Here is a 12,929-nt window from a genome sequence, read left to right on the forward strand (position 1 = left end):
CTCTTGAGATATTCGGCCATGAAACGGTTTCCTATGGGCAAGCTTATACAGGCACAAACTATGCTGTTTATAATTTATTAATTACTGTACATTAGCACTGATAACATGGAGGTGCGTCGCTTACTTAAAAAAATCCGGGTTACGGTAATTTTGATTTTTTTGTCGTAAAGTGGGTGTTACTGACGTCATCGTCGTGCTACTGCCACAGACAGCCCACAGACCTGCTGCCTATTTATTCATTCGGCTAAAATTCAAAATTAGTAACCCGGATTTTTTTAAGTAAGCGACGCACCTCCACGTTATCAGTGCTAGTGTAGAGTAATTAATAAATTATAAACAGCATAGTTTGTGCCTGTATAAGCTTGCCCATAGGAAACCGTTTCATGGCCGAATATCTCAAGAGAGCAGCCAGACGCCTCGCGAATATCTTCGGAACAGCTCCAAATGACCAACAACAAGCAGGGGTGAGTAGAACATCATGTTATAATGTGAAATCAAGGGCCCAATGTCAAAAAACCGGTCTTATCCTTTAATGTTAATGTCAGCTGATAAACAATACTCACAGACGTTGCTTTAGCGAAGAGGGAGAACAACTGGCGGATTAACAGAAGAGCTGAAGACTGCGTGTGTTTGCACGACCGTAGCTGACCACTGCACTGAGAGTTTTCTACATGTCCCAACATGTCCTAAGTACCACCCCCACGTTGCTATGGTAACCAAAATAAACAAATTACACTGAACTATGTTTCTAGCAAACGAACAACGCATTTTCCAGGGGCATAACAGTCCTCTCTGCATCATTCTAAAGACTTCTTCTTCTTCATTTCATTTCAAGTTTTCTCTTTCTGCTCTCTCATCTCAAAAGGAAGCGTTTTCGATTTAGGATCCCGGGTTCCGTGGTTTGACTCGCGGAGGCGGGGCGTGACGTAGGCTTACGCTACACTTTCAGCCAATGATATGCCCGAAACTGTTGTGACGTCTGCCTGAGTGTGTGTTTGTAAAGCGATCTGATTCAACGTTTAGGGATTTGGGATAAAACAAAGAGACACTATTTCTTCATCTCATAGAACCATACTCAGGAAGGGTGGCCATCCGCCTCGACCAGCTGGGGTTTGAGAAGACAGAAAAGAGGGGGGCGTGGCACTGTAACACCATTCAGAGGATATCTGTTGGAACAGGGAAACACGAGTTAATGACCACAATAATGTCACATATACATAAAGAGAGTAAAGTGAGGAAAGGTGTGACAGATGAGGACCCCCAGCAGTCTAGGCCTATAGCAGCTTAACTATGGGATGTTTCAGGATCACCTGAGCCATCCCTAACTATAAGCTTTATCAAAAAGGAAAGTTTTAAGCCTGGTCTTAAAAGTGGAAAGGGTGTCTGCTTCCCGGACATTTACTGGCAGCTTATTCCACAAGAGAGGGGCCTGATAACTGAAGGCTCTGCCTCCTATTCTACTTTTAGAAACTCTGGGAACCTCAAGTAAACCTGCAGTTTGGGAACGAAGTGCTCTGTTAGGAAAATATCTTATAATGAGATCTTTAAGATATGATGGAGCTCGGTCGTTAAGAGCTTTATATGTAAGGAGAAGAATCTTAAATTCTATTCTGAATTTAACAGGGAGCCAATGAAGAGAAGCTAAAACTGGAGAAATATGATCTCTGCTGTTAGTTCTCATCAGAACTCTGGCTGCAGCATTTTGGATCAACTGAAGGCTTTTCAGAGAATATGTGGGACAGCCCAATAATAAAGAATTACAGTAGTCCAATCTTGAAGTAACAAATGCATGGACTGGTTTTTCTGCATCACTCTGAGACAAGATGTTCCTGATTTTAACAATATTACGAAGATGAAAGAAGGCAGTCCTAGAAACCTGTTTTATATGCGAGTCAAATGATAAATTCTGGTCAAAAATAACTCCAAGGTTCCTCACTGTAGAACTAGAAGCCAAGGAAATACCATCTAGAGTAACTATATAGCTAGACAATTTCTCCCTGAAGCGCTCATGTCCAAAGATAACGACTTCAGTTTTGTCTGAATTTAGAAGCAGACAGTTCTGAGTCATCCAGGTCTTTATGTCTTTAAGACATGCTTGTAGTCTGACCAACCTATTGGGTTCATCTGGTTTTATAGATAAGTACAACTGGGTATCATCAGCATAGCAATGGAAATTTATGCCATGCTGTCTAATAATGTTGCCTAATGGAAGAATGTATAAAGTGAAAAGAATCGGTCCAAGCACAGAACCCTGAGGAACTCCATGACTTACTCTGGTGTGTGAGGAAGATTCTTCATTTACAAGAACAAACTGAAATCTATCAGATAAATATGACTTAAACCAGCCTAATGCACTTCCTTTAATCCCAATAACATGTTTAAGTCTCTGTAATAAGATACTGTGATCGACCGTATCAAATGCAGCACTGAGATCCAACAGGACAAGCACAGACACAAGTCCGCTATCAGAGGCTAAGAGGAGATCATTGGTAACTTTCAGCAGTGCAGTTTCTGTGCTATGATGCACTCTGAATCCTGACTGAAACTCTTCAAACAGATTATTTCTGTGTAAATGATCACAAAGCTGAGCTGCAACTATTTTTTCAAGAACTTTAGACATAAAAGGGAGATTGGATATAGGTCTATAATGAGCTAACACTTCTGAGTCAAGAGTAGGTTTTTTAAGTAAAGGTTTAATTACAGCAACCTTAAAAGGCTGAGGTACATATCCTGTCAACAAAGACAGATTGATCAAATCCAATATGGAAGTGTCAATTAATGGGGAAACCTCCTTGAACAGTCTGGTTGAGATTGGGTCTAAAACACAAGTTGATGGTTTAGAAGAGACTATTGCTGTTGTTAGTTCAGAAAGATCAACTGGACAGAAGCAGTCTAAATACAAATCAGGTTCTAAAGATACTTCTAAAGCTGCTGTACTTGATAGTACATCACTGATAATAGTGGGAAGGACTCCATCAATCTTCTCTCTAATAGAAACAATTTTATTGATAAAGAAGCTCATGAAATCATCACTGCTGGGAGTTAAAGGAATACCTGGCTCAACAGAGCTCGGACTCTTTGTCAGACTGGCTACAGTGCTGAAAAGAAACCTGGGATTGTTCTTATTCTCTTCTATCAATGATGAATAATAAGCAGTTCTAGCTTTACGAAGGGCTTTCTTATACGTTATTAATCTATCTTTCCAGACTAATTGAGACTCTTCTAAATTAGAGGAACGCCACTGTTTCTCCAGCTTTCTTGCAGTCTGCTTTAAAGCACGCAGCTGTGAATTATACCAAGGAGCCAACCTCTTCTGACTGATTACCTTCCTTTTCAGAGGAGCAACATTGTCCAGTGCTGTACGCATTGAAACTATAGTGCTGTCAACAAGAGAGTCAAGTGTTGCTGGAGGAAAGTTTAGGTAGTCGTCCTCTGTCATATCTGCACATAGCAGTGAAGAAAAGGATGATGGAATTAATTCTTTAAATCTGGTTACAGCCTCCTCTGATAGACACCTTCTATATGTAAAGTTCTTCTCAGAAACTGTATAGTCAAGTAATGTAAACTCAAAGGTTATCAAAAAATGGTCAGATAAGACAGTTATGAGGGAACACTGTTAACTGTTCACTCTCAATGCCATAAGTCAGCACAAGATCAAGGGTGTGATTAAGGCAGTGAGTCGGTCTGTGAACACTCTGAGAAAATCCAATAGAGTCTAATATAGAATTAAAGTTCATATTCAGGCCATCATTTTCAAAATCTACATGAATATTAAAGTCACCCACTACAATGACTTTATCTGTACTCAGCACTAACTGGGATAAAAACTCTGAGAATTCAGACAGAAACTCAGAATAAGGGCCAGGTGGACGATACACAACAACAAACACAAGAGGTTTCTGTGATTTCCACTTTGCATGGGAAAAACTGAGAATCAGAGATTCAAACGAGCTCAAACTAATCTTGGGTCTGGGACTGATTAGTAACCCTGATCTAAAGATAGCTGCCACTCCTCCTCCTCTGCCTGTGGTTCGAGGAACGTGAACATTTAAACAGTCAGAGGGAGTTGATTCATTAATGCTAACATGATCCTCCAGCTGCAGCCAGGTTTCTGTAAGACTAAATATATCAATATGATGATCACAAATCAACTCATTCACTAACAGAGACTTCGAAAGGAGAGATCTGTTAATTGATTGGGTGGGTAGCAGCAGGTGGGAAGCTGCAGAGAAGTGTGTAAAACTACAACTTTGCATCCTGGTCTGAGCCCTGGGTTGTCATGTTTTAGGGTGACTAATAAATTCGTCCATATTTCTAGAAATGAGAGCCGCTCCTTCCAAAGTGGGATGGATGCCGTCTCTCCTCATAAGACCAGGTTTTCTCCAGAAAGATTGCCAATTATCTGTGTAGCCCACGTTGTTTGCTGGACACCATCTAGACAACCAGCTATTGTAGGACGACATGCGACTAAACATGTCATCACTGGTCAGATTTGGCAGGGGTCCAGAGAAAACCAAGGAGTCCGACATTGTTTTGGCAAAATTACACACCGATGCAACATTAATTTTAGTGACCTCCGATTGGCGTAACCGGGTGTCATTAACGCCGACGTGAATAACTATTTTACCGTATTTACGTTTATCCTTAGCCAGCAGTTTTAAATAGGATTCTACGTCGCCCGCTCTGGCCCCTGGAATGCATTTGAATATGGCCGCTGGTGTCTCTAATGCCACGTCTCTGACTATACAGCTGCCAATTACCAGGGTTTTGTCCTCAGCAGGTGTGTCGCTGAGTGGGGAAAATCTGTTTGAAGCGTGGACAGGTCGATGGTGAACAACGGGCTTGACTTTAGAGCTATGCCTCTTCCTGACAGTCACCCAGCCACGTTGTAATCCTGGCTGCTCAGGTTCTGCTTGGGGGCGGCTAATGAAGCTAGCTACGCTAAGTGGCTCCACACTGGCTAAAGGGACGTGGCTCGCTATCGGTTGATTTTCAACAGTGCAGAGCCGAGCTTCCAATTCAGATAACCTCGCCTCCAAAACTACAAAAAGACTACATTTGTTACATGTACCATTATCACTAAAGGAGGCAGAGGAGTAACTAAACATCTGACACACGGAGCAGGTGAAAGCAGGAGATGTAAGGAGAGAACTGGTAGCCATGCTAAGCTAGAGAACCAGACACACCGCTAAAAAGTGAAAATAAAGATCTGTAGGAGTGTGTTAGAACAGAACGGTAAGCTATAGAGTTAACTATGCAAAATTGTGTAAGTTATAGATAGAAATAAAGTGATTATCAGTAGTTCAAGCGGAGTAAGAAATTCCACAGTACACAAGCAAGGTAACAGGAAGTGATGCAATACGTCTTACCGCAAAGCAAAGCGTCACAGCGTCTCGATCAGCTCGCCAAACAATCTTATTTTCCTGTGTTAACAATGGAGTACAAAAAGATACAGAAGGGACATTGTTTAACAGTTGCATTACTGCATATAACTTGTCCAGTTTCCTGACTCCGTTTGGATTTAACTATTCAATACTACAGACCACTAGGGGGCAATGTGGTTCCATAGGCGGGTTAGTCATTTTTCCAACAGGATTATTTCTTCGTCATACTTTCATGTACGGTCGTGAAAACAGTCTTTAAATGCAGCTCGTGATTTTGCTAAGAAACTGAAAGAACTTGCAGAAAGATATAAATCACATTTTAATACAATTTTAAGATTCGGCTGAGAGTAAATCTAAGTAAAGTAATTTCCAGTTCCAGTCTGCCTCCCATCTGGCTGATGAAAGGAGCTGTCACATATGATTTAGTTCCTGATAAGGTAGAGAGTGAGTTAGTCTGGTTTTTCTTCGATTTTCTCCTAAGCGGGTTCTTTGTTTGTTCATCTTAAGTTGTTAATGCATCTCACAAAGGTTTATGGTATAGGTCGATTGTAAATTAGGCAATCAGTCTTTTCCTTTGTGTAGACTTCCCACATCTGGTCCTTACCCAGAAAAACATCCCCCACAGGAATGTTTGTATCTTCCAAAGTTTTAAGGTATATTAATTCCACACTGGAGCTTGCTACAAGGGGATATGTGGTGTTGTCCATTATGTTCAACAGCTTGTTCCTGTGGGGGATGTTTAGCTCCAGATCAGCTCCCTGCAAAGAGACAGCTGTCTTTTTTAATTTGTTCAGTGGCAAAGTAAAGTAGAAACTGTCATTTCTACCCAACCTGTATCCCAGCAAACAGTTAAGTTACATTTTTGTGCTATTGTCACAAAATGCTATGAGACTGTAATCTTTTCTTTCTCCTGTCCATGTGTACCAAAAATGAGAAAAAGTTGAGTTACAAAACACAGAAAAATAGATTGTGTTTTTAGATTGTTTCACAAACTGTCTTGAAACTGCTGACACAAAATAGCCTTGTCAGAAGTCCCATCTCTGTTCAGTCATTCACCACCCTAGATAATGGTATGCAGAAATAACCCCCTGATTTAGAAAAACCCCACTTGTATCATATTAAGTCTGTGCATCTGTCACTGGGCATTAAAAAAAAAAGTGTGCTGTTGATGGAGCAGCTGTGCATTCTGGCCGCTTCCCTTTTGAGGAAACCATGTTGTTGATGAGAGGAGCTGGAGATGCAGCTGAGCGGTTTTATGAGCATAAACCGTGAAATGACAGATGAACCAAACATACTTCTTTAGGTGGCAGCTGCAGAAATGTTTTGTATCTCTTTATACATGTTTCAAACATGTTTGTGCATCTTTTGCACAGACTAAATTCATCTAGATTTTAAGAGTGCTAATGTAGAACAGAAGATTTAAGAGCAACTGAAAAGTTCAATAACTGATCCCTTTCATGACCATAGGTTTTGGTTTGAGTTTTACTTTCTTTTTCATGTCACACCTGGGTTGCTTTGTTGATTAGCTCAACTGATACTTATTTTGTTATTAATTCCCTCTGTATATAGACTCCTGGTTTTCAATTGTGTTTGTCGGATCGGATCATTTCATGTTGTTTCTTTTCATGTCCCTGAGTTGATTCTCAGTTTGTTTCCATGTAGATTTTTCAGTTGTTAATTAATAAATCTTTTATGACCATCTGCCGGCTATGCCTTGTTCTGCTCCATCCTGCCTTTGGGTCCACTTCCTCCCCTAACCCTGACAACTTAAGTCAAGAACCAGTAACCACTTGATAAAAGTTGGAAAATATATAACAAAAGTTATGTCATTATCTCCTTGTCCAATGCAGATTGGATGAAAAAGAAAGTCTGTGATGAATCACCAATCTCATCTCATGTCAAATAGCTGACAATTCAGTTGAATTAAATTCAATTGAATCATACATTATTAAACCCACAAAGAGAAATTATATTGCTGCAGTATGAATAATTATTAAAGACATGCTATTGTTTCAGGCGTTGGGCCAAGGATTTAAATAAAAAAAGATGGCTGTTGATCAATACTAAAACAGATTAAATATCTAGGTGCTCCTTTCTAAATGTTCTTGGTCCAGTTATTTTGTCCCAAGCAGGTTGGTTGAGTTTGTTGGAACTTCAACTTCTTTTCTGTCCTCTCAAACCCCAGCTGGTCGAGGAGGATGGCCACCCACTCTAAGTCTGGTTCTGCCAGAGGTTTCTTCCTGTTAAAAGGGAGCCGTTTCTCTTCACAGTCGCCACATGCATGCTCAGGACGGGGGATTGGACCGAAGAGAAGTTTCGGTGCAATCTGTTGGCTTCCTTAGCTAGGAAATTGTTTTTGAATTGGCTTTGTATCTATGAATTGGACTGATTTAGAATTGAATTAATTGGAATTGATTGGATTATAATTACAATGGATTGGACTCTAATTAGCTTGAATTTCGACAATAGTATTGAAGTGCCTTAAGATGACATTTGTTTTTGTTTATTTATATATATATATATATATATATATATATATATAAACAAACTGAATTGAATTGAATTGAACATGAGTTTGAATAGAACCTCTGAGTCTGTGTTATAATTATGTGAAGCTGTCGGAGCTTTTCAATTCTTAAAAAAAGTGGAATAAATATTGATGCTCTTGGCTGGTTGAAGAATAAAAGAAAACATCTTCCAGTCTACTTCAAATTTGACTCTTTAATAGCTTCCCTTGTATTTATGATATATTTTCTTCTGTCCTCCTATCCAGGGAATCAGCAGTCTCTTCAGCTCACTCAAAGTGGTCCGCCTGCTGCGTTTGGGTCGGGTTGCCAGAAAACTGGACCACTACATTGAGTATGGTGCTGCTGTACTGGTTTTACTGGTCTGTGTGTTTGGCCTGGCGGCCCACTGGCTTGCTTGTATCTGGTACAGTATTGGAGACTATGAGGTGATCGATGAGGACACCAACAGCGTGAGGTTGGACAGCTGGTTGTACCTGCTAGGAGAGACAGTGGGGACACCATATCGATTCAATGCCTCGGGCACGGGCCGCTGGGAGGGAGGACCAAGCAAAGACTCGGTCTACATCACCTCGCTATATTTCACCATGACCAGCCTGACCAGCATTGGCTTTGGAAACATTGCGCCAAACACGGATGGAGAGAAGATCTTTGCTGTTGCCATGATGATGATCGGATGTAAGTCGATGCCATTTAATTTAATTGGTTATTGATTTCATATCAAAATATCAGTCTTTAGTTGTTTAGTTTTTTTTTTTTTTAATGTTTATTATAAGGCAGGTAGATTTTGAAGCATCTTGCACAGTTTCTCTGTGGATGTTGGCTCATCTGTGTCTTCTTTCTCTTCATGTAGTTTCAGACTCAATCCATGATTTTGAGATCAGGGCTCTTTACATATTTTGGCTGATGATGGATATTAATCTTCCCTGATACAGCTAATACAATACACATCTCAGTCTCATTAAAAGTCAATATGATTTAACTAGTAGAGTAATACGCTTTATTGATATGATTTGACTTGATTCGAAAGAATATATAAAGGTTTTTAAAAAGTGGCATTTTGACCTCTTTTTACCAGTTTTATCAATTCATTCATTATTTAATTCATTAATCTATTCATTCATTCGTGTCACCAAAAGAGCTCTGACCAGGCAGAGTGTGAAAAAAGAACATTTGAAGGTTTCCTGGAGTGCACTTGATCCTTTGATCCTATGGGTCTGAAGAATGTGCAATCCTTTTGCTTCAACTCGTTGCGCTGGTTTTCAACATGCATGGTACAACCAAAGCATTATTTTAGAATAATTTAGTGTGGTAACACTTAAATATTTATAAAGCTTTCTGAGCTATTTGTCAAGTCTAGTTTAATGCAAAGTTGTTTTTGTTTTTTTAAACTTTAAACAAAAACTTTTAATGTCTAACCTTAATGAAACACTTTCAAAATTAAAATATGAGGTTTTGAAGAAGAGTAAAGATAGTCAAAAAAAAAAAAGTCACATGTCTATAACCCACCTTGTTGTTGGTAGGCCAGCACAATATATTTTATTTTTTCCTGTCAATAGATTAACACCCCGAAAGGATTACTGGCTAAATGCAATTGCACAGCAGCTCCCCATAGATCATACAGTGATGATAAAGGGGCCCTCCATGTGATGATGCAGGGGTATCTTTACCAAGCAAGTCGGTGATGGCTTAGGAATGAGAATGTCTTGGTATATTGAGCTTGCTTCACACAAATGCCATCAGAACCCGTCAGAATAATATCTCGAAAGTTTGAAGGCCAATATCCGCTAAAGTGCTAAACACAAGTCATAAATAAGAGAAACAAACTAGGGATGTACCAACTGGGAAACTGTGGGCCAATAACAATGTTAAAGTAAATTATTTGGGCAAGTAGCTGATACCAATTGTTTTTGCCATTTTTTTTTTCTTCCTTTTTTTCTTCTTTTGATATGTGTGAAATATGTATTTTAAAAATAAGTTGGTTAGTTTGATGAATTCTTTCATAAAAATGTGTAAACCAACCCTTATGATAACCTTTCTCATGAGAAAAATTCTTTGTAAAAAAAATCGGTTAAAAAAAAAACATTTTTAGGTTTTTGCCGATAGGCTGATGCAGATCCTAGGCTGTGCATCCCTAGAAAAAAACACACAGTATAATGGAATAGTTGACTGATGTCTTGATTTCTCTGTTCCTTCTGATGTTTTTGTTGTTTTTTTGCAGGAGATCTTATTTTGATACTAATAAAGTTAATTATGAGGTTTCATAAACAACTGCTGAATATAAACCAGACTTGCTACTGAGGTTACCTTAAAGCACTGCCTATGGTCCATAGAACCAACTGTTCAATCCAAAAGCGCAATAACACTCATTTTTACTAGTCCTTTGTGCAGAGTAAAAATAATTGAAAATAGGTACTTGTAGAGCTAAGTCGTGACTCAGCAGGACATGCAACCTCTACAGCAAGCACTTTGAATTACCTTGTGTACGAATTGTACTCTATAAATAAAATTTCCTTGCCTTGCCTTACAGCAACCCAAATTACAATCCTCAGCTGAGAGACTTGGAGTGGTCATGCACAACAGTGGAGCTGAAAGAGGGAGTTAAGAAACATGCTAGAGGGGAGAGACCTTTAAATGTACCGGTTCAACCTCATTTCATAGATAGATAGATAGATAGACAGATAAATACTTTATTAATCCCAATTTGGGAAATTGTTTTGTTGCAGCAGCATACAGTGAAGATATGAAAACAATTAAAGTAGTAACAAAACAAGCAAATAGAATAGAATAAAATAAATATAAAATAAATAAAAATAGTGAATAAACATTCGCTATGTACAAATCTACAGTATTTTTTTTTTTTTTGTTTGTTTTTTTTGTTATTGTTTTTTAGGAGAGACTTCAAGCCTATTGAGGTTGAAGTTCTCTTCCAGCCAGAGGGGAGGTGTTGTATATGGTGATGGCTGCTGGTAGGAAGGATTTCCTGAAACGGTCCTTGTGACAGCGGAGCTGGATGAGCCTGTTGGAAAAGGAGCTCCGCTGTCCAACCAGCAGCTGGTGGAGAGGATGGGTGGGGTTATCCATGATGGATAACAGTTTGTTCAGTGTCCTCCTCTCCACCACCGATTCAAATGAGTCCAGTTTGCAGCCGATGACAGAACCAGCCTTCTTAATAAGTTTATTAAGCCTGCTGGCGTCACCGGCTCTGATGCTGTTCCCCCAGCAGACCACAGCGAAGAAGAGTGCACTGGCAACAACAGACTGGTAGAACATCTCCAACATCTTGCTGCACACGTTGAAGGATCTCAGCTTCCTCAGAAAATAGAGTCGGCTCATCCCCTTCTTGTAGACAGCATCGGTGTTGGTCCTCCAGTTCAGTCCGTTGTCCAGGTGCACTCCCAGGTACTTGTAGTCCTCCACCACTGCAACGTCCTCTCCCAGAACGCACAGAGGCTTTGGAGCCGTCCTCCTCCTTCTGAAGTCAATGACCATCTCTCTGGTCTTTGCCACATTCAGAAGCAGGTGATTTCTGCCAGACCAATCCACAAAATCCTCTTCCAGCGCTCTGTACCCCCCCTCCTGTCCATCCCTTATACACCCAACAACCGCAGAGTCATCTGAATACTTCTGCAAGTGGCATGACTCTGAGTTGTATTTAAAGTCTGCGGTGTACAAGGTAAACAGGAAAGGAGACAGCACAGTCCCCTGAGGAGCTCCTGTACTGCCAACCACCACATCAGACAGAACACCGCCCAGCCGGACATACTGTGGTCTGTCTGTCAGGTAGTTGGCAATCCAAGAGATGATGGATGTGTCGACCCCCATGACCTGCAGTTTGTTGTTAGTCTGCTCTATCGTGTATAATCTGAAACTCTGCTGGCAATAACATGAATTACAGCTGCAATATTCCCTTTACTACACCTTTTAATAATGATCATGTCCACTGATAAAGATCAAATCAAACATGTATATCTCAATGCACATAGCCAGACAAGTTGTCGGGAGAAAGATGGCAACTCTGCAATTAATAGTGGTAGTATCTCATCCATCGTTTTTTTAATTAAAAGTTTGTTGTTGGGCTGTAGCGTCACAGTTGTTGTAGAATTGTACTTACTCTGTAGGTGCTTCTTGTATTTGAAGAACAGTTGTTAGCTTCTGACATATTTATAATCACTGTCACAAAATGAATTTCATTGTGGAATTGAACTTTTCACTTGCTGAGAAACTAAAGACGGAATGCATTGTGGATTTTCTTTCTTCCACAAATATAGTAAGATGTCAACAGTAACAGATTGCTTATTTAACTCACTGTTACCACTGACAACAAAAAAATAATGAGGGTACTTAAATGCATTAGAGAGTATCATGTCAAACGCAGATCTTGGAGTGTTAAAGAAATCATGCGTAGCGAGTTCTAGTATTTGTTGCATAATTTTTCAGGGATTAACCAGATACAAAAATCTTACCCTCTTTACTCTGACTCCACAGAAAATGTGCTTTTTATTCTCAAAACACAGTCTAAAAGAAACATAAAAACAGAAAGGCAGAGCAACTCTAAATTTGGAAATAATGCACAACTCTCTCAACTTGAAATTTCCTTCCTTACCCTTCCTGGTACAGGCTGGTTGGCTCATGATGATTCTTTGAACTGCAAAAAAGTAAACGGAAACTCTGAATTTATATTGTGTGAGCTACAATAGCTCAGTTGTTGGACATATTTAAGCTGACAAAATAAAAAAAAAAAAACAACGATCTGTGACTGTCTATTATAGATGTTTAAACATTTTTTATTTTAGTCAAAAGTTGAAAATATTTTTGGCCAGAGTTGGTACCCTTATTTTCTTCAGGGTTGGCAGATCTGATGGAGCGCTGAGACCAAACTGAACAAGTTTATATGAATTCCATTGTTTAAGGCCATGAGGAGATCCTTTGTAATTTTCTCCAGTGCATTTTACTGTGCTTTAATGTACTTTAAATCCTGACTGAAATTTTTGTGCAGACTTCTGGACTCTTGGATCAA

General features: G+C 39.5%; 1 protein-coding gene across 1 annotated transcript in view; it reads left to right on the plus strand.

Moving 5' to 3' along the window:
- Positions 1–12,929, plus strand: part of LOC142379032 (voltage-gated delayed rectifier potassium channel KCNH1-like) — a 68,264-nt gene that overhangs the window by 15,997 nt on the left and 39,338 nt on the right. Inside the window, exon 7 of the mRNA XM_075464102.1 lies at positions 8,158–8,587. Within this exon, the coding sequence (XP_075320217.1) occupies positions 8,158–8,587 (430 nt within the window). The remainder of the gene's footprint in view (positions 1–8,157; positions 8,588–12,929) is intronic.

This window comes from Odontesthes bonariensis, chromosome 4 (genome assembly GCF_027942865.1).
Source record: "Odontesthes bonariensis isolate fOdoBon6 chromosome 4, fOdoBon6.hap1, whole genome shotgun sequence".
Taxonomy (NCBI): domain Eukaryota; kingdom Metazoa; phylum Chordata; class Actinopteri; order Atheriniformes; family Atherinopsidae; genus Odontesthes; species Odontesthes bonariensis.